The 22,393-nt window shown below is 39.2% G+C and overlaps 1 protein-coding gene across 1 annotated transcript in view; it reads left to right on the forward strand.

Moving 5' to 3' along the window:
- Positions 1-22,393, forward strand: part of LOC118818649 (stereocilin) — a gene marked incomplete at its 5' end in the record, with an annotated part of 37,967 nt that overhangs the window by 3,666 nt on the left and 11,908 nt on the right. The window contains 20 exons of the mRNA XM_036585938.1: positions 28-517; positions 3,304-4,191; positions 4,327-4,389; positions 7,479-7,604; positions 7,730-7,896; positions 8,920-9,106; positions 9,195-9,310; positions 9,385-9,517; positions 11,318-11,500; positions 11,583-11,621; positions 11,710-11,886; positions 13,529-13,678; positions 14,002-14,060; positions 16,405-16,528; positions 16,907-16,989; positions 17,065-17,200; positions 17,521-17,717; positions 20,986-21,076; positions 21,177-21,308; positions 21,418-21,612. Of these exons, the coding sequence (XP_036441831.1) occupies positions 28-517; positions 3,304-4,191; positions 4,327-4,389; positions 7,479-7,604; positions 7,730-7,896; positions 8,920-9,106; positions 9,195-9,310; positions 9,385-9,517; positions 11,318-11,500; positions 11,583-11,621; positions 11,710-11,886; positions 13,529-13,678; positions 14,002-14,060; positions 16,405-16,528; positions 16,907-16,989; positions 17,065-17,200; positions 17,521-17,717; positions 20,986-21,076; positions 21,177-21,308; positions 21,418-21,612 (3,736 nt within the window). The remainder of the gene's footprint in view (positions 1-27; positions 518-3,303; positions 4,192-4,326; positions 4,390-7,478; positions 7,605-7,729; positions 7,897-8,919; positions 9,107-9,194; positions 9,311-9,384; positions 9,518-11,317; positions 11,501-11,582; positions 11,622-11,709; positions 11,887-13,528; positions 13,679-14,001; positions 14,061-16,404; positions 16,529-16,906; positions 16,990-17,064; positions 17,201-17,520; positions 17,718-20,985; positions 21,077-21,176; positions 21,309-21,417; positions 21,613-22,393) is intronic.

Genomic DNA, 22,393 nt, shown 5'->3' on the forward strand with positions numbered 1-22,393 from the left:
CTAATGTATAACATTTGTCCCACACAGGGGTATCAGGCATAATCTGACATGGAATGCTCAAGCCATGGGTTTCACCTCAGAAGGTTTACCCAGTAGGCCGGCTTTCATGTCCTGTGTATCACCGGATGAGGATAAATCCAATTCAAGACAGTCATCGAAAAGATCTAGACTTCTCCAGCCTCAGCTGACAAATCATGATCACACAGACACAACAGACATCCCAGCCTCAGAGATTCTGGAGGCCGCATGCAATGCCTCTATACCCGGCCTCACTGGAGTTTCAAATTTCACCGTCTTCCTCTACTGTAACCTTTTCGAGGGTGGTGAGGCCACTGTGGACCCAGAGGTCAGCCATGCAATGCCTGACTTGCATGCTAGTTGCTCTAATGCAGCGTGGTACCTCTCTGCTGCAGAGGAAGATTTCCTGTGGGTACATGTGTGCAGCGAGTTCTTTGCACAAGAATTCAATAATACAGTGTGTGCCAACTCATCCTTCTGGCTTCAGCGAGCCCATCAGGTAGTAAACGCTGCAAAAATGTGATTTTTGTGACAATAATTTAAGATTTTCAACCTATTTTTCTAGATGTTTTTATTTGTTTCCAGTCATTTTATCAACAGAACTGCCTTATTCTATTGACTGGAAATGTTGCATGTTTCAAGAAACAAGATAGATAGATAGATAGATAGATAGAAATAAACATTGACATAAATATGCAGAAATAAAAAATAGACATAAGTTAAAGTATGAGTGAGTAGGAATAAAAGCATATTTGCATATTTACACAGCAATGTTAATGCTTGAAACAAGCAAAATGATCAGCCTATAGAATGAAATAAAGAGGAATTTCACCAATTTCTGCATAATTCAATCATTGTGATAATATTCAGAGTGGTTTGATGTGTAATGGTTCACTGGCAGAGAAACCTGACTCATTTTTCCATACAATGGTGGTGATAGGAACCAGGAGTCATAATGTCTACAGTACAAATACCCATTTTATTTACTATACAAAATGACCACTGAACCTGCTTGCATCTTCTGAGTTTTGCCTCACAACACCCTGATGTACATCTCTGCCTTTAATGTAATTTATACATTTTAGGCCAAAATCTCATGTAAGAATGATCGTAAAACAATATCTCAGGCATCCAACATAATACCCATAACCATTTCATGTAATAACTTTCTGTGAGGGAGCTTTTAGAGGTGGACGTCTGGTTGCTATCACCACCACTGTGAACAATTCTGCCTCGGTAAGTTTATTTAGAACAGAGAATTTAATTTCAAATCACCAAAACCAAAAAAGATTTTGTTTACGTCTTAAAGGATCCATATCATGAATTTATCTCAATGTCTGGAAATAAAAGAACAGTAGTTAATGTGGTATGCACTTTAAAAAGATGGTTCTTCAAGGTTTCTTCAGTAAAGACTATGATTCTATATTGCACAAATGGGTCTTCTGATGTTATGATGTCAAGCTTGTAACAATAAGAGAAACCTTTTTTGGTGCCATATAGAACTCTTCTCAAAAAGGTTCTATATAGGACCATATCCAACACATTCTCCATCTCCATTTTTCCCCTATTCTCTATTTTAATATTTTATACTAATGGTAAAACCTTCTTCTCTGTTCATAGTGCTCGTGTTATTGTTTTGCTATCTGGTGTCGACCAGAGGAGGATTGGTTTCCCTGTTAAGTATTGGATCTTCTCAAGGATTCTTCGTCTTGCTCTTTGGGAGTTTTTCCTTGCCACTGTTGCCATTGGCGACGCTCATGGGGCTTGGAACTAGATGTTTCTGTAAAGCTGCTTTGTGACAATGCCTGTTGTAAAAAGCACTATATAAATAATCTTTATCTTGACTTTACATGACTTCTTTGGCTGTTCATAGTTCTATATAGTCATGGTCTTCTATACAGAACCGTGGTCTACCAAAGAACCCTTGAAAAACCATGTAAACACAGCTAACGTTTTTAAAATGCACCATTCACTTCTCCATCCATACAGTCCACATATGAAAACGAAACAGTCCATTTTGAATAAACTGTTTTTGTGATGTAATACATCCATGTAATAAGCCTACAACAGTTTATTGTTCATACAATAATCTTTAAGGCACATTAACGAAAACAGCCTGTTCAATCCTTAGGCCAGGGGTTGGCAATGTGCAGCTCCGGAGCTACATGTTACTTTTTTACTATCCTGTTGCAGCTCCACAGCAGAATTAGATTTTTAGGTAAAAATAAAATAATCCTCCTTTGCAGTAAAATAAAGCTCTGCTGATCGTTCAACACAGTTTTAACAATAAATGGTCTTAAATGCTGGAGTTAATGTACAACTGCTAATTCACCCTTTAACCCTGAAGGTTGGCGCACAGACTGCTGGTCACCATAGCAATGCAAACAACATCTTGCCCAGCTAGTGTCTAATGAAAAGGCAAAGAGGAAGATTTAAGATGAACATCGATCATTTGGAGACAAATGATCTTATTTACGTATATAATTACTTATTTAAGTATATAATTACTACAGCTGGTTTCCTGATACGTTTAATCTGCAACGGGAAACTGTCAAACACTAAAAAGTTGCGAAGCTGAAGTCAGTTTCTCATTCATCAGCTTCTTGTTCAAATTGTCCTGTTCCACCTTAAATGGTGCCGCAGTTACATTCTGGCGCCTCAGGTACCATTTAAGGTTGGACGGGAAAATTAGAACAAGAAGCTGGCGAATGAGAAGCGACTTCAGCCTCGTACACAAAAATCAACCATTGAGAGACATTTTACAAGAAACTATTCTACTTTTGTATAAAAGTTTCCGGCCGGAGATGCGAGAGAAGCAGATATAGCTGAGCTAAAGCTTAAAGCAGAGCAAAGTAAAGTCAAGGCTAAAGTCAAGACATAGTTACACCCATGATAGTAAAATGTTACTTCAATAAATGGGCATAAAATGTTGTGACCCAAGGTGGCTTGATTTATGTTGAAAGGACAGAATGGCTCTTTTTGATATTTGGGTTGCCAACCCAAAAGAGAGGTTAGAAAATGGTTATGTAAAAATGAACAAGGGACCTCAAGAAAAACAATACAAAACAAGAAAAATGTAGCACACGAGCCCAATAATGCAGGAATGTTGACAATTGGGAAATTCCTCCTTAAAGCAAATCTCAAAATGAGAAATATGACATATTTTAAGTAGATTTAAGATAATTTCCCTTTTTTCAGTGAAGAAAAGGGGAAATTATCTTAAAGGTGTCAAACAAAAGGTTTTTCTTTTTAGATGCTCTTTTTCTAATCGTAACATTTTTACAGGCTGCTATTTCCAAGGATTACCACAACTTCAACCAGTCAAGCATTGATGACCTCTGCCTACAGCTATCCGCAGACATTTCTGCAAGCTCTGCAGCTGATGCAGCTGAGGACTGCTTAGCGATGCTCAGCACCAGATCTCTGAGTGCCCACGATTTTAGGAGGTGCTTTCTGCCCAATGATTCCGCTCTGATCTCGGCCTTGTGCGGCAACGGCTCCTCTCCGTTACCCCACGATGGCTGGGCAGCAGAGTACTGCTCTAAAGTCCTGCCCAAAGACTCCCACCCTGACTCCAAAGAAAGACCTTGTGACTTCTCAAGCTGGACCGCAGATCTTTTCACCAACTCCACTATGCTGGAACTCTGTGGAGACACTGTAGGTCTGAGGGATTATGTTTGCAAGAACATAAGTCGGTACCTCTTGCTGGTCCGTAAGCAGCCTTTACTGTTAGACTACTGCAACCCCAACTTGGAACCAAAGCAGAAAAGCAAGTGTGTCCTCCAGCAGCTGTTTGATATGCTGCCTGCCCCGTATGACTTTGACACATCTCAGCTATGTGTGAACCCTATGCCCATTCTGCAGGAGGCCCTGCACAAGCTAAGTCTTTGCGAGGGGGTGGTGGATGAGCGTGTGGGCTGGCTGGCTACTGTAAGCTACGTGCTCCGAGTGCTGGATTTTGTCGTGGGACTGTCCGCAGGCTTGGAAGAGGGAGAACGTGAGGTGCGCCAAGGCCTTGGTCAAGCTATTCTTCTCTCTAGCCTACTGGACAATGCCTCCTTTTGGGCAACCCTCAAGCCGGATGCATCTGTCAGTGTGCTCCAGACTGTTGGTGTCTTTCTCAGGCGAGAGCGGAACCCCTCGCTTAAGGAGGACCTTCTTAGCTGTTTTAGCGTAAGTGCTGTGTGATACTGAATTTAAATTATCATTACTGTTGTTTTATATTCTGACCACAGTATAGATGATCGAGGTTACCTTGCTTGAAAGTATCAGTATGAATGTTTATTCTCCTGCCTTTTTCATCAACAGCCCGTTCTGTGGGACCTCATTCAGAAGGTGGACAACTCATCTGCCCTGAGGTTTCTAATACAGGTAGAGCTAATTAAAAGCTGATAAGCTTCTGAATCATCAATTACAGAGAGGGCATAAGGCTAACAAAAGTTAAAGCTCCCTCCACAAATATTAGCTCTCTGGCTAAACATGACCTTTATTTCAAGTACATTGATTGAAAGAAGAAAAAAATCTTATCATGAAATATATAGTTTTCTCAAATCTCTTATAGTTTTCCACTGTCAAGCCAAATGGTTCTCAGGGCTGTACTGGGCCGTTCCACGCTGGTTCAGACCAGTTACGGTGTCTTTTTCCATTTGTTGTAATGTTAAATCAGAACCAGGAAATACCCAAGAAAGCTACACAAATGAGTGGCTAACTGCTAACAGACTAATAGCCATGCACACATCACTCACTACAAGACACTTTCGATTCTGTCTGTCACTCCAACTCTGGTCTCTCTCAGCGTGCTCTCATCTTCTTTATCCTCTAAACATCTTCTTTATCCTCTAAATAAAACAGGCTGTGCTGCGGTGGGTTTCACCTCTAGCCAGATAATTGGCTACATTAGCATAAGCATTGGGGGGAACAACTCAAAGCACCACAGAACAATTCTATTTTTTATCTTTCTGTCACTTCAACACCAGTCATTCGAATTTTAGCTCTCAGACAAGAGTCTTTATCCCCTAAATGGGTGTTTTTAATCATCGGTTTGCTAGGACTGAGCCAGTACTGCAGTGGGAGGCACTGTGCACTCGTGTTAGCTTAGCCTAGCAGGCTAACTCACAGCTTAAAGCACTACAGAACAGATTCAACTTCGGCTTTTTGTCACTCCACCACCAATCAGTCGACTTTGCTCTCGCTTTTATATGTTTTTATAGCCCGGTTTTTAAGCTCTCCGTGTCGGACTGTGTCCGTGTAGAAATGTCGCTGGAGCAATTCCCCTCTGTGCTCAGAACCGTTCAGCCCTGCAGTGGAAAAGTGGCCTATGTGTGGCACTGTTGTTGGCACCCATAGAAAGATCAGCAGTCAGACTAGATGACACCACAGGGATTCCCACCAGTTTGAAAATTAACAACATGAAAATTATATAAAAATTGTGAATTCTGTCAAACCAATGAGGCTAACAAATGAAACTTTTAGGCCAAAATGCCCCTTTAAGTGTCATCACATTTAAAAGTGGAAGTATGCAGCCAAAAAATAAATGTGTAAAAATCAAAAAGTTTCTACAATTAAACATTTTCATATAAAGAAGTAAAAAGTAAATGTTGAGTAAACATGTTTTTCTTTTTTTACATGAGAATAAATTTAATGCCAGAGGGGAACCCTGAGAAAAGGCCTAACGAGTTCTGGGAACTGGAAAATGAATGTCTGTACTTTTTTGTTCATTTTTATCCAATACAATCATGCTTGTACTTAAACCCATGCTAGTAATGCATTTATACAGCACCACTCTTGTTTCATTGTTAAGTTTTGGAAGGGAACTAAAGGGTAAAATTCTTTACGCACCAGTATGTAACTACTGTAGCGTTTAAGATGCAGTGGGTAATTCACTGGTACTTCAGCCTCATCAGCAAGTGCTCATGAAAACTGCTGTTAGCTTAGCACTAACAAACTACTAGAGTCCTATAGGGATGCTAGCAGAAGGTACCACTGAGGTGGGTTTTCCTCATGTTTTCATTGAGTTTTCTCATTTATGGCCCATATTGAAGGCCTAGCTCTAATAGTCATGGTTCACCATTGTTTAATGCTGGGAGCAAGCTGATTCCACATTGGTGTGACCCAGACCACCGAATCTACCTCATTTTGTTCTACTCTTTGAGTGGTGTGAGCAGGACTGGTCCTTGCACAAAGATAAATTAGCCCAGTTATGGGTAGCTTCATTTTAGTATGACATGAATTGAAAAAACAATGCACAAGAACTGAACTGGCAAGAGATTCTTTTAAGAATCTTCTGGATTATGAGATTTGTATGCACGGTACGAAATACAGGAGGGTCCTGGGGGATCTGGGACCCCCTAATTAATGTCTTTGACCCCCTGAATATCTCAGAATCAAAATTATGGGGGGGTTCCTGAAAATTAAATTATTACACAATCAATAACTGTCCGTCTTTAATATTCTAAACCCCTTGTGTCAAACACAAGGCCCGGGGGGCAGATGGCACTATGCTATGGGCCTGAACAAATTATTTTCATTTTCTATTAATATTAGCCTGTTTCTCACTACAATCCCCAGCATGCACTGTAGCATAATGTGCATAATGTTGTCTACTGTAGTCTGTCTATTTATTTATTTATTTATTTATTGTATTTTTGAATATTTCAAGTATTCATTATGTAATATTTCAAGGTTCACTGCAACTGCCTTTATTTTGATGTTGGTGTTTTAGCTTATTTTGAGTAAACAATGACAATATTATTTAACAATCAAATAACCATAATCAAAATAATCAAAAACCACAGACGTTCTCTGGCCCACAGATTTGTAGAGGTTTTTTTTTAATATGGCCCTTTTAGTGGTTGAGTTTGACACCCCTGTTCTAAATGAACTAATGTTAGAGGTGCAGTACTCTGGTGCTGTTACAAATTGGTTGACCCAGTTGGTCCTTCGTAGCCTAACAACTGTAACTATGCCTGGAAAACTTAATAATACGCCGCAGTATATTTGTAAGTGTGAAAACTTGTTCAAATTCCGGTGGAAAGTGTGAATTCTTATTCATTTCTCATACCGAAGACACTGCAGGAGATGCGTAAGAGCTCAATTAATGTGAGGAAGAGCACATCACCAAACTAGAAAAGAGCATTTCCAAAAGAAGAGCACCGCTATAGCAAGAGAGTTAGCAATTAGCCAACGCAGGAGTAGCCAGCCAACATGGGACCCCCTGGATACCAGGGGGTATTTCCACACTTCTTGTATGTACTGGTCCAGATGAAAATGTAAGGAGTAAAAAAAGTATGTTTTATGTATGTAATTGTCTTTGTTATTGAGAAAAAGTACAAGTTCAATAATACTACAGTAAACTAAATGTAATACTTAAGTACAGTAGCAAAGTACAATTACCTGAGTGTTTTCCATCCTTTGTTAGGCACTCAAAATGACCTTTGCTATCTTTATTGGTGCTGGTCTAGGAATACCTCCAGATGCCAAGGGAAAGCATACGCTCTCTTGTGCTGTCTGCAGAAAAGGACGCAGTGAAAAGGTTCCTATCTCATGTCCATCAGAGCTGGGACCAGCTCCAAGTGGAAACAATACAGGTAGTCAGCTGCAGAAAGTTCGTTTGATTCTGTTTTATTTCCATAAAATTCCCTAAAGTTGTTTTACTTTTTACATTTTTATTGATGAAGTTCAATTCTCTTCTGTTGTCTCTGTTCATCCAAAGACTTCCCCAAAGGAGCAGGAGGCCATGGAGACCATGACTGCAGCCTTCATCCACAAATTCCCACGTGTTACGCCAGAACTATTTGTTGACCTCTCACAGTTCATCCCATACATGTCTGTATCAGACATAATGAGCTTCCCAGCATCTCTGATAGTCAACGACAGTGTGTGAGTGCAGAAAACTACAAATCACTAATTCAAAACGATGTAAAACTCATCATACAGAAGGTGCCTATTGATATGCATAGGAAAGTTAGAATCTAAGAATATAGAATACAATCAAATATAATAATACCTGACATTTTTTTGGCTAAAATAAAATTCTTAGGCTAAGATATATATTTTTATTTATATCTATATATCTATATATATCTATATTTCACTCTTATGTAAATAGTTCAAGTCATACCTGTGTAGTTGGCATATTTTTTAAAAATATAGGATTATAAGGAATGTACTTAAATTATGTTGAAATGTGAGATTTAAATGAGAATTCTGTATATATTTTTAAATATTTCTACTAGATTAAACCATCAAAAACAAAAATATGTAAACATATTTGGAGTGGTTTGCCTTGTGCAAGAGAAACTAGAATCAAAATTGTTCACAGTGGTGGTGATAGGAACCAGACGTCTGAAGAGTTTAATGCCTATAAAAGCTCCCTCACAGAAAGTTATTACATGAATATGTTACAAATGCACTGCCTGATGACTGAAACATTGTTTTACGATTGTTGTGAGAAGATTTAGGCCTAAAATGTTTTTTTTTAATTACATTCATGATGGAGGGGTACATAAAGGGCTTTGTCTCCAACAGAAAACATATTTTTTCTGATATACCACAATTTTACCATCATAAGCATCACACATAAAACTCAGAAGACATCTGTGGGTGGCTATATTTGCTGTGAAGACATCTTGACCCCTGGTTCCTATCACCAGCACTGTAAAGAAATAATTGTTCCTACTATGCGCCATTTCACACCAAACCACTGAACCTCTGAGTGACTTTATTCACATTTTAGTGATTAAATTATGCAGACATTTTACAAACATAAGTGAAATTCCCCTTTAATTATGTATTGAATTGCTTTGTGAATATTTGACACTGAATCAAATCACTTCAAATCAGAATTCTCCTCACACACTCGGATATCTTGCAGATGGGTTCACTCTCTCAACTCTGTTTTAGGCTGACAGCTATTCGCGATCACAGCTCTGAGATGAAGTCCCCTCAGAAGCAAGCTTTTGCAAAACGCCTCCTACAGTCAAGTGTGGTGGGAGATGTCCCCTCCTGGCCACCATACTTCCTCACCTCCATTCTTCCTCTGCTCCCACACCTCCCTGTCAGCCACTTCCAGCAGCTTACATCCCAGCAGGTTGGTCACAAATATCACTAAACCTTCTACAAATGGTACCAAAAGACTTTGAGAGGACAAAATTAAAGGTGTAATGTGTCTCACACAGCTCAGCCCTCTAGTGGAATTTTTGGCGAACAGCAGCTTGGATGCCACACGGGGGCGCCATGTGCTTCGCACCCTGTTCAGCAAGAGGAAGAATCTCACCAGTGAAACAGTAATGAGGTAATACATTACTCTAAATGATATTTGACATTTGAGCATTATGACAAATTGTTAAGGTTTTTTCCCCACTACAGGCTAGGCATCCTAATATGTTACCTGAATTCAGAGGAATTGCACCGTTTCCTGTCTACATCGCCTGTCTCACCTGCTCTGTGGCAGCAGCTTGCAAAATGTGTTTCAGAGGGCCATGTCAGCGGAAGTGGCAGAGTGAGCATGCACTTTTTAAAATCTTCACTACACTCCATACCCATTTTAAAGGGCCCATATTCTGCATTTTCCTTGTATTTTTAAGTCCACTTATGACATTGAGGAGTTAAGGCCCATAATCTATATTTTTCTCGTGTTGTATGTTTTGTGGCTTTAAACACCAAAAACAGTCATATTTCATTTTTCATTATAATTTCCTCTTTTTATCAGTTAGAATTGAAAATGTACTCACTGTTACATCTGTAGAAAGCATGCCTACTCACCTCCTACAGTGGTGCCACAGTAGTCTCTAGGGCGAGATCTTCTGGTCTGAAGAAAACCCCCTTCTAATGATGTATCTTGAAGGTGGGAGAAAACTACAGTTTCTTTAGAGTGGCTTTTTGGGGGTTTTGTTTTGAATTATAATTTTTATTATTAGCTGGTGAGCGCTGAAGGAAGCCAGATAGCTAATCCCTGATAGCAAGTGGATAGTGGGCCACTGTTGGCCCGCTGATGGCAAAGCTGGTGGTCCACTGGCGTTTTGCTCAGCGTTTTCCGGGCGGCCCACCAATGGTTAAGCAGAGTATTAGACAAAAGTCCACTTATCGTCTCTCATTTTCTACTCACAGTCCAATTTAATTATTTTTCCTTCCTTCCTTTAGTTAGTTATACTTTGTAAATTAGTTTAGTAAATCATTTTAATCTAGCACAGTGTAAGCAAAAACATTATCTATAAAATAATTTTACATTAGGCCCAGTCATTTTTTTCTCTCAGTTGTTTATAATATCTGTTTTAGTCTATTTTCCAAAATAAGTCTCTGTGCATTTAAAATTTGTTTGAGGAGATTAAAAAATAGTTAGAGCTTGTATGCAGGACAGTAATCTGGGTGGTCCGAGTGTGGACCAGCAGTGGCAAACAGTCAGTTTGGTGCCGACCTTATGAAGCCAGTGGGCCGATATATGCTCGCTATCTGGATGTTACTGCTTAATGAAGCTGTATTTGTGGTATCTGCCTTCAATAATGACTTGTCAGATGAGGAAGACAGCAAGCTAAAAACTAAATTTAGCAAGGTCGCTACCTGGTTATCTAGATGTCTTACCTCAGTTTGGCTTCTTTTCTCTAGCTGAAAAGGTAAAAACTGAATAAAGTTTTGTTTGACAACTGAGGTAAGAGTTATGCTAACACTTATTTGTATTTATTAGCCTATAGCTTAGTGGTTAGGCCAGCAGTCAGGATTCCCAATGGTTGTATGATTTATTTGTGTAGCATGCTAGCTATTGTAGTGACAGAACACTGAAGAATGAAAACAGAAAAGCAATGTAAAATCATGAATTCTGTCAAACGTATGAGCGATATTGCTGCATAACATGACAAATAACTAGTGTAACTAATACCTAAAACATTAAACTCCAGTTTTAGGCTGGAATGCTCTCTATTTTGATTGGCTTGTATTATGCCTTGTTTAAAAAGCAGTCCAGGCTGAAACACTTCTTATAACTTCAGTGCGAATGGGCAGGGCTAAACTGCTGTAGGCTGAATAGGCAGGCAAAAGCCAGTGTGTCACAAAAACAATGAATTCCAAATGGGCTGTTTTTGCAACTTATTTTCCATGGACTATATAGAGTGTAGAGTGAATGGTATATTTTCAAACGTATCACTGTTTATGTACAACATCAAATTTATTTAAAAAAAACAAAAAACAAAAGCAAGGACAGTTCATTCTTCCACAATATGGGCCCTTGAAACACATCAGTGCTGATTATGCATTGTGATTTTAGCAACAGCTGAAATACATGACATACCATTTCTCTTGTTTGCAGCTTTCACATTGGCTGGGCCTCACTTTTAAATCTCTGAACACCAGTGTCTTGTCTTCTTCGGAACTGGCCTCTCTGCATGGGGTGTTACCTCAGCTGGGGGCTTCATTCTTGCAGACTCTGTCTTCTTCTGAACTGTTGGAACTCTTCTCTCTGCCTGGTATACCCACTTTCCCACCTGCACAGGTAAGCACAGAGGATCATCATTACAAACTCAAGATGGAGACAAGTTTAATCGTGTTTTTAAAGTAACCACTTTCCACTGCAGGCCTTCCAGATTCTCAGCAAAATAGCCCAAGAAACAAACGTAAGTGGTGTCATAGGATCCATAGAACTGAAGTGTACTGAGATCATAAATATGTGCTTGTCAATGGTCATTCTGCTTTCTTGTTTAGATCAGTGCCAACACATTATGTAGGCTGAGGCCATTATTATCAGGTTTGGCTCCCGCCTTCTTGAGAAACCTGAGTGTACCTGACATGATGGGAACATCTGATTGTCAGTGCTGGAACTCTCTGCTGACTGAGCTGCGGCCTGCCCATCGCGCAATGGTCTACAGCGCAATACAACAGGTACCCAAACAAAGTAACGCTGATGTAGAATTTCTGGGCTGATTGTGACAATAAATAATAAATGCCTTGTTGTGGCTGATACCACTAACAGTTCATTGTACTGTCTTGCATTTTAAAAAGTATATCACTGGTGTTCGAACAAAACCTAAATTTTAGATGTTTTGGGCCTTTTTTTGGTCTGTTCATTATAAAATTTACACAAAATTTGAATGGCAACAGGCATTTTCAAATCATCTCAAAAATGAAAATAGAGATATGAGGTTTTGTTCCAACAGCAGTGATATACTATAATTTATAATGTCCAATGCAAAAGTTTGGGAGCTTCTAGTCAAATGACATATTTTGTTGATTTTCTGAGTGAAAATAAGTGAAAATAAGTAACACCTCCTCTACAGTGAACACACTTCTGCACATTTTAATGCACTAATACTATTTATTTTCTGAATTTAACATACTGGGGGGAAAAAAACATAACATGTGTCCTGTGCAAAAGTTATGGCACATTTTCCAAGAAAGTACAATTATCAGTTACTGTTATCAGCCACAGCAACTTGCTCAATGTCTATTATCTACCCAACACCCAACTACCAAAAAAACATGATGCGTTTCTCTTTTTGTAATAAGTAATAACAGTTTCACCACTCTGTGAACCTTTTCATGTGTGACGTAGATGTCAGCAAGCTACATACCCTGAAAATGAAATCTGTAGATGACAAATATAAGATGCATAAAAACAGCTTCAAGACTAATTCTGTCTATCCAGCTTTTGAAAAGATTATCCTTTTGGTTAAATTGAACCTCTTCTGTAATTTAGTGAACAACAATGGTCTATGTAATCTTGAACTTGTTTTTTGTTAAAGGGACATTCTGCCCAAAATTAAAAATGTAACAATTGGTACATCTGTTGTGAACATAATTACTCATATACTGCAGAGGTGCCGATACTAGAGTGAGATTTTCTGTGTTAAAGACGAAACCCCCACATTCTAATGATGTATCTTGAAGGTGGGTGGAACTTTTAAACTACTTTGGGGTGGATTTTGGGAGACGAGCTGTTTTAATTTTGTTTTTTAGCTATGGAATCGAGAAATAAGTCAGATAGATTATATTACTGCTAATAAATCTTACTGCAGCTGTAAAACTGTAATAATTGTATTGAAATCTTTGTTACAAAGTAGAGAACGCATTACGCACACAACAAAAAACGACTTATCAGATGAGGAGGGCAACAAGCTAAAAAGCTTAAGTTAGCAAAGTAGCTACCTGGCTATCTAGCTGAAAAGGTAAAATGCTTCCAATTTAAGCCGAATTAAGTTAGAATCTCTGTTTTCTTCAATGACTGTTCAATGTTCATTGTTCAATGACTGAAGTAAGAGTTACACTAATGCTAGCTTGCTTGTGTTTATCAGCCTATAAATCAGTGGCTAGGCTGGCAGTCATAATTGGTTGACACCACAGGGATTCTCACTGGTTGCGTAATGCATGCTGGGTATTGTAGTGAGAGAACTTTGATAGATGAAAGCATGAAGATGATATAAAACTGTGAATTCTATTCAAGTTTAGTTTTTGACCAGAATCCTGCTTTAAATATGAGAATTATAATGTCATGGCCTGGGCTAACCAGTAATTGTTTGGTCTGTAGGCTCTGGAAAATTCATCGGGAAACATCACCCTGTACCTGCACTGCCTTCTACCTGTTATTTCTCTGAAAAAACTGGCAACGGAACTCAATGGGCACATCATCATTCGCCACATTTCTCTATACAAGAACATGCCCTGGTCTCATCAGCAGGTAATATACAATTCAGTCCCTTTACTTGACCATCATAGTGTAAACAATTACTCTAAGATAACACAACTCTTACTGGCCAGACAAAGGTGAGGTCACATTTATTTGCAGCAGCTCATTGGTTATGCTACAGATGAGCCTTTCAGCAAATTAATACAAAGTGCCCCTCAGCTGCCTTCAAGCAAATTGGTCTCACTGTAGTACAATAGCTTCCACAAGGGAATATGAATTAGTAATGCCTGCATTAGAGTGATTTTGTCTCAGCCAAAGCCGTATCTCATTCAATCTTGATTGCCGTCCAACCTCTCAAGTTTTTCATTCAACAGGCTCAGCTGCTTTTCAAAATGATTCAGCATACGGAAAACATCACCAGAGAGACAGTACTGTAAGTGATATGAGGCTGCCCCATGCCTTTTATTGTTTTGATTTGTTTGTATTACAGAAGTAGTCACTGCTGTCTTAAAGGGGAATTTTCCAAAGTTGCTGTATAATTCAATCAAATAGCTTGTTGTAGAGACACTTTGTGACAATGGTGGTGATAGGAACCAGAGACTGTGAGGTCTACAACACAAATTTACCCATTTTGTATGACAGTAAAAAGAAAATATAAACAGAAAACAGTGATTAGTAAATTCTGTTTGACCTGTATTAAATTTAAAACAGAGCAAAAACATTATATTTTGTGTTTTACCTTCTGAACTATTGTTTTTTGGTAAATATTCACTTTGACACTTGCAGCTCATTTAAAAAAAGTTGAGACACAAGTATGTTTACATCACCATTCCTTTAAACAGCACTTAATAAATGTTTGGGGACAGAAAACACAAACTGATCCAGTGTTGAAAGTGTAATTTTTTTGCCATTTTTCTGTTATACAAGTCCTCAGCTGTGCAACCATACCTTTGCACATTTTCAATGGGAGACAGTTCTGGACTGCAGGCAGGGCAGTTGAAAACCTGCACTCTCTGATTAACACGTGCAGAATGTGGCTTCCCATTGTCATATTGAAATAAGCATGGATGTCCCTGAAAAGACAGCATCTAAAAGGCAGCATATGTTGCTCCAAAATGTGTTCAGCGTTAATAGTACTTTCACAGATGGCTTTTGAACTTTATCCTAGTAACAATCTAGGTGGTCCTTTTCTGGGCTGGAGAATACAACATCCATTATTTCCATAAACAATATGAAAGGTTGACTCGTCAGACCACAATACACACTTCCACTGTGCATCAGTCCATTTCAGATGAGCTTGAGTTCAGAGAATTAGGTGGTGTTTCTGGACATTGTTGACATGTATCTTCCACTGTGCATAGTACAGTCTTAACTTGCATTTGTGGATGCAGCGATGGACAGGGTTTATTGACACCAGTTTGTCAAAAAACTCCTGACACCATGTGGTGATATCCATCACAGAAACATGCTGCCTTTTATTGCAGTGTCGTGTAACGATTGGATTCAGTTGTGGTTTTCGGCCCTGTCCTTTACACACAGAGATTTTCCCAGATTCTCTAAATCCTTTTTTCCACTGTAGAGGGTGAAATACCTAAAATCCTTGCAATTGCTCAGTGAGGATCTTTATTTTTGAACGGTTGGATTTTTTGCTGATGTTTATTTGACAAAGTGATCAATCTTGACCCTTGCTCATAAAGGAATAGGCTTTTCCTAGCATTTCCAAGATGCTCCTTTTATTTACATATACAGTATGTACGCATTTGAACATTTCACAGTTTTCCAGGTCTTAAATTGCTCCTGTCCCAACTTTTTTGGAACACGTTGCAGGCTTCAATTTCAGAATGAGTGTGTATTTAAACATTACATATCTATACTGTTTTTGTTCAAATACAAGTCAAAGTAGATTTATAAATTTTCTGTGTAAATTTTTATTTGCATTTCACGTCCTGTCCCAAAAATAATCATTGAATCTACACATGAAATTGCTGTAAAATAGTAAAATAGTGGTAAATCTGTAAATAAGTTTTCTTTCAGTACTATTTTTTTCTGTCTTCAATATAAGTTAACAAATCCTCTAAAGAGAATTTAAATATGACATTTTTCTGCTAATTTTAGTGCACAATTTCTAGTACTTTGCTTGGTTTAACATATTGAAATCAAATCAATTGAATCAAAACAATGCCACTTTTGATGCATTTTCCCCCCAAAATGTTAAATTCAGCAAATAAAGAGTGCCTGTGCATTTAAATGTCCATAAGTATGTTCTCTGGAGAGGAAGTGTTAGCTTATTTTCACAATCAACAAAACATGTAATTTGACCAGGGGTGCCCAAACTTTTGGATATGACTGTACTTCTGCACCATGATTGAATTTTAACCAACATGTTTAAGAGCAAAACTGTATCTCAGAACTATCATAAAACAATGTCTCAGGCTTTAGGATGCATATTCATAATCATTTTATGTAATATCTTACTGTAAGGGAGCTTTTGGAGTGATTAAACGGTTCAGACGTCTGGTTACTATCATCTGTTAAACAACAGTTTCTCTAGAATGAAGCATTCCTCATCTAAAACCACTCTTGATTACTTTGTTTATGTCTTAAAACATTTAATTGTGCAGAAACTTTGAAAAATGTATGAAATTCCCCTTTAATATTATGTTCATATGAAGCATATTTCAGCTAATCTGTGAATACTTGTCTCCATTGAGCCTGTTAGACTAAACCCTGACATTGTATGGCTGCAGTATTGTGCTGTTTGTCGCTTTTACTTACAGACGTTTGGGTCACATTGCAAGCGGCATGAGCTGTAATAGGCTACGGCTTTGGGCCAATGAATCAGACTTCTCTGAATTGTTGCAGTTTATCACGGAATTGCCAGGAGGACTGAGGCCAGCTCTGGTGAGAATGTGTGAGACAAGCTTGAGACAGTTCCAGCAATCCAAAACAACTTGCCTCTACTGCTTTCCAATTGTTATGCCAAAGCAAAGTCTACTGCGCTGCCAATGCAAATAGCGTTTGTTACAAATGACACCACTGAAGGCTTGCATTTCTGGCTCGCCAGTGAATAACAAATGATACGTGAATACGCCAATACCATTACTGTGCTGATACAGTTCTGCATTTACCAGTCACATGGCAGTCGGTTTAAAGAGTTTTCTGTCTAATTAATTATTCAAATGAATGACTAAGCGAACATCATTCTACAAATGAAGGCTCAAGGGAAGAACCTGATGTCATTATATTATGAAAAATAATATGAAAATAATGTTTCCACAGAGGAAGTGTGTGGTGGAGGAGCTTCGGAAGAGGCCGAATATGGATCTGAACGGCATCAACCCTTTATTTGCTGCAGGATTACCGTAAGTTCAGTCATTTTTTCCCCCTCAGTCGAGCCCCTGATTTCCTCTGCCTGACTGTCGTATGTTGTCTCACAGAGTGCTGATGATGGAGCGCCTGTCCAACACCTCACTCAGGGCCATCCTGAACCACGTCCGACGACACTTTATCGATTTCCTGCAGCTTCCGCGACACAAGCAGATGGCCTTGGCTGAGAAAGCTATTGATGTTCTTGTAAGAGAAATGGCTTTTGGAGCATTCTGCTGGAATGGAAGAATTAACGCGTTGTTTAGAAACTCTTTCCAGCAGTCGATAAGAGTACATAAAATTTATTAAAATGCATGCCCTAGGCTTTTCACTATCTGCTTCTGTCAAAATTATATTACTGTATGCATCAAGGGAGCTGGACCAAGGCTCCTCAATTCTTTATCTAGAATTGAATCAATATGCTGACAATAAATTTGCCCAGTGAGCTAATACTCTTCCTTCTGTGAGTCAACACAAATATTTCTTCATTTCCTCCTCCCTGAAGCAATTTCCAACCTTACTTTCAGGGTATTTCTGAGGACCATCTCTCTGGAACCTCAATGGACCTGCTGGGTCCTCTGCTGCTTTTCCTGGACAGGGATGCGCTGGCCCAGGTGGACAGAGAGGCTCTGAAGCTGCGATTAGAAGATCTGAGACAATACTGCATGCCTTCTGATTTCTTCAGAGAAATGGCTGCCCTGCTTACAGAGAGGAGCATGCTGGGGTGAATCCTTTTTGTTCCAGTATACACATTCTTTTTCCTTGCCTAGTGCTGGACTACACAGCATTTTGAATGAAGATTTTACATTAAAAGGACAATATAGCTCATGACTAGGCCTGATCCCTGTCAGAGAAACTTACTCATAGGCCCAATCTCATTTCACCCCTTGCCCCTACCACTTAGCCCTTAGCCCACACTTAGAGGTAGGGTGTCCTGCTTTTGTTAAGATAGAGGCGTATGGCCAAGTGTTAGGACTACATGGCCCTCCAAAAGAGTTTTTCAGAGGCACAGTCCAAACAGAATGTTATGAGAAATAAAGGAAAACCGGCAAGATGGCTGCACAAGCGACCAAAGAAACCTACACATTTTCTCTATTAAAGAATCACGATAACCAGTGTTCTATTTTAGTTTAATGCCGTTTCAATGTATGGTCGTTTTCTTCATAACAAGCATAAAAAATCGCTAATAGTATGCTAATGTCTCGGTAGCTAGCTAGCTAAATTTCCTGTTCCACTTTAAATAGTCCAGCAGTTCTGACGCCTGAAGCACCAAAATTTAACTGCTGCACCATTTAAGGTGGAACGGGAAAATTCAAACAAGAAGATGGCAAATAGCTGACTTCAGCTTCATATCACTGAAGAATTAGGGGTAGGCGTTGATAAATAATTACCGCATTCCCCCTCTTTAAAGGCATATGATGCCCTAAATGTAACTAAAGCCCAGCAGTGAGGTTGCTGAACTTTCCCCTCCTCTGCTATCACTGCAGACTGGCAGGGTCACCTACAGAGCAAAGGTAGTAGACTGTTAATGAAGTAATGGTCTTTTATATTTGAGGGTTGTTTCATTTTGTAGTGGAAGATTTCAACCACTACCCTTTGTAACTCAGTTCCAAGGGGCAAAGTGTCACTCAAAAAAAAGGAGTAGGGGGTAAAAATAAGACATGGGATTGGGCCATAGTATAATACCTGACATTGAACTAGTGAGTTATCAGTTTGCACCAAATATATAAACATTCCTGATGGCATTATTAGCCTGTGATGTCAGGTCACCTGCGAAACCCGGGTTGTGAAACTTAAGAATCAGATTCATTTTGCTCAAACAGTTTGAATGATTCATTTTGAACGTTATTGCTCAAATTGTGTTGTTGTTACGTAATCTCAAATAAACTGGTTTCTGACACTGAATGACATTCTGCTATCTATAAAATGGACATAGTACATTGTATAGTTCAAAACAGTCATAGCAGCTAGAGGTGGGCGATATAGCAAAAATCTAATATCACGATAGTTGATACATATCACAATATATTTTTTTCTGAGGTTTGATAAGTTGGAACTGACACAATGCATCAAAAATGGAGTGCCACTTTTAAAAATATCAAAATCTAGAAGTAAAATGCCATGACAAACAGGACTGATGCTCGTTTTGTATTAAAAAATGCAGCTGGTCAGTGTTCCTTATTATTACAGTAACGAATACCCTTAGTACCCTTAGCAGCCATCTTGAAGCCTGAACTTTGAGGCTTCAACCACCTGAATTTTATGACTAGTTGCTAGCTTTGTGTCATACAGAAACAACATAAGCAAGTCTATTTGAAATTACTTAACAACTTAACATGGTACACTTTTTATGCTGGTTTATGCTGGTCTGGTGCTGGTTTCCCTGGTCACCCAGCATGGTCATGGTGGTTGACCAGCATATCAGCTTTCAAAACACAACATATGCTGGTTTTGCTGGTGACCAGCTATGTTGGTCTATGCTGGTTTTTCTAGCAGGATATGAGGTGATTGTGTGATAATTTAGTTATGCATTTTGCATGATGCTAACCTGGCGGCTATAAGCTTCCAATACTTGTTGGCTATGTTAGTCTTGTAGTTCCAGAAGCAGCCTTTAGGGGACACCACACATGTCTTGGCTGATTAACTATATGGACAAAAGTATTGGGACACGTACACATTACACCTACAGAAGCTTTTATGACATCTCATTCTAAATCAATAAGTATTAATATGGAGTTGGTCCCCCTTTGCAGCTATAACAGCTTCCACTCTTCTGGGAAGCTTTCAACAAGATTTTGGAGTGTGTCTGTGGGAATTTCTGCCCATTCATCCAGAAAAGCATTTGTGAGGTCAGACACTGATGTTGGACGAGAGGGTCTGGCTCACAATCTCTGTTCTAGTTCATCCCAAAGGTGTTTGATTGGGTTGAGGTCAGGGCTCTGGGTAGGCCAGTCAAGGTCTTCCACACCAAACTCACCCAGTCATGCCTTTATGGACCTTGCTTTGTGCACTGGGGCTCAGTCATGCTGGAATAGAAAATGGTCTTCCCCAAACTGTTCCCACAAAGTTGGAAGCATACAATTGTCCAAAATGTCTTGGTTTGCTGAAGCATTAAGATTTCCCTTCACTGGAACACAGGGGCCTAGGCCCACCCCTGGGAAAACAACCCCATAGCATCATCCCTCCTCCACCAAACTTTACAGTTGACACAATCAATCAGGCTCCTGGCATTCGCCAAACCCAGACTCATCCATCAGACTGCCAGATAAAGAAGTGTGATTCATCACTCCACAGAATATGTTTCCACTGTTCCAGAATCCGGTGGCTCCATTCAACGCTTGGCATTGTGCTTGGTGATGTAAGTCGTGCATGCAGTTGCTCGGCCATGGAAACCCATGCCATGAAGCTCCCGGCGCACAGTTTCTGTGCTGATATTGATGCCAGATGAGGTTTGGAACTCTGCAGTTATTGATTCAGCAGAGCTTTGGGGACTTTTATGCACTGTGCACCTCAGCACTTGGCGACCCGCTCTGTTACTTTACATGGTCTGACACTTTGTGGCTGAGTAGCTGTGGTTCCCAAATGCTTCCACTTTTCAGTAATACCACTCACAGTTGACCGTGGAATATCTAAGAGGGAAGAAATTTCGCAAACTGACTGCGATGGTGGCATCCTATTACAGCACTTTGCTTGAATTCAGTGAGCTCTTTAAAACGACCCATTTTTTCACAAATGTTCATAAAGGGAGATGCTTGATTTTATACACCTGTGGCAATGGGACTGAATAAAACACCTGAATTCAATAATTAAGAGGAGTGACCCAATACTTTTGTCTATATTGTGTAATTTAGGTAAGGGGAAAACTGGGCAAACTAGATTTCTGGACAAATTAAAGAATAATTATTTTGGTAGAGAGCAATGTTGGCATGTAATCAGAGTAGATTAATAGATGACTAGTTTTGTATCTGATCTAGTTCCTCTTCCCTCCACAGAGAGCCAAAATCATGGACAGTGGGGGATGTTGAACATGTAGGCCGGCTAGTGTTCACCCTGTCCCCACAACAGATACGATCTCTACCACTGGTAAGAAATCTTTGAAAATGTGACACGCAAGCCTTGTTATTAAAGCTTAGCCAGTCTGCGCTGTGTTGCTACATTGTGTTGAAGGCCATGTTTCTATTAGGATGATTTAGGCAAAGACACAGTCGAGCAAATTCTGCAGAGTCAGTGGCACTGGAAGGACTCTGCTCTTGGTAAAGTGTGCGCCGACCTGAAAGGATTAAAAGACAAGATCTATAGCCTCATTCACAAGATTGTCAAAGGGCGCAGGTGGACAAGGAGAGGTGAGGCATGTTTATGGCTTCAATCTGCTGAGTTTGTTAAGAGACTTAATCAGAAATTACTCATATGACCTTATCTGTGAGAGAAAGGTCTGTATGTGTTTATCAGAGCCAACTCCCAGCTGTGCGGACGTCAGAGGAACCTTCCCCTCGGCCTGGCGCTGGTATCAGCTGAGTCGAATGAAGAGAAGGGAGCTGGAGGATTGTGTTGAGTTTATGGGTCAGGATGGTTCACTGGATGCTGAGCAACGTGGGGTGCTGTGGGCAGAACTCAGACCGGTCAGTCCACAAACACATAGCACACAGAGTATAGGGCTACAATATAATGAGGAATTTCAGTTTAAATCCAAATGAAAGAAAAATATGTGTACATGTAAAGTCGTATGCAGAAGTAAATGCATATGTAGATGAAATATCTGTAAAAGTGTCAATTTTTAATATTTACATGTACAAGTTTGAACAACCCCAGTAAAATTATGTTTTTGTGACATTAAGTGACAGTAAGCTTACATGTCCTTTGCAGTGTTCTTCGACTGTATGTTGCTATATGTAATTGAACCATATTATATACATATTTTAAAAAAACATTGAAAAATATTGTACCTTTTTACATATGGGAAACCCTTTTGGCTTCGTTAAAGACTCAAAAAAATCAAAAAGTAAAAATGAAATGTATACAGTTATCTTTTCACCAAGAAACTTTTGGTGACTGAAATTTGCTTCTTTACTTTTGTACTACAGCCTCAAGGCTAATGTAGCTTTGAAATAATGGAAGCTTATTGCTGCTATGTTCTCATTAAATCTTCACACACCTCAATCTCTGTCAAGTTGTTAAGTAATCTTAAATAGACCTGCTGACATTTTAAGACATTCTGTTAGACTTCTATACTAACATTTTTGGCCATATAACACACTTTTGTCCATTTCTATATGTCACACTCACACAAAAACCTTTTGTGTCCAATTCCGTTGTTGTTTACTTCTTGCATAACTCCTTGCATAAAACTCCAGTTACCATTTGCATTATCATTAAAATTTCATGATGAACGAACCAAAAGAA

Source organism: Colossoma macropomum, unplaced genomic scaffold (assembly GCF_904425465.1).
Source record: "Colossoma macropomum unplaced genomic scaffold, Colossoma_macropomum, whole genome shotgun sequence".
NCBI classification, from domain to species: Eukaryota; Metazoa; Chordata; class Actinopteri; order Characiformes; family Serrasalmidae; genus Colossoma; species Colossoma macropomum.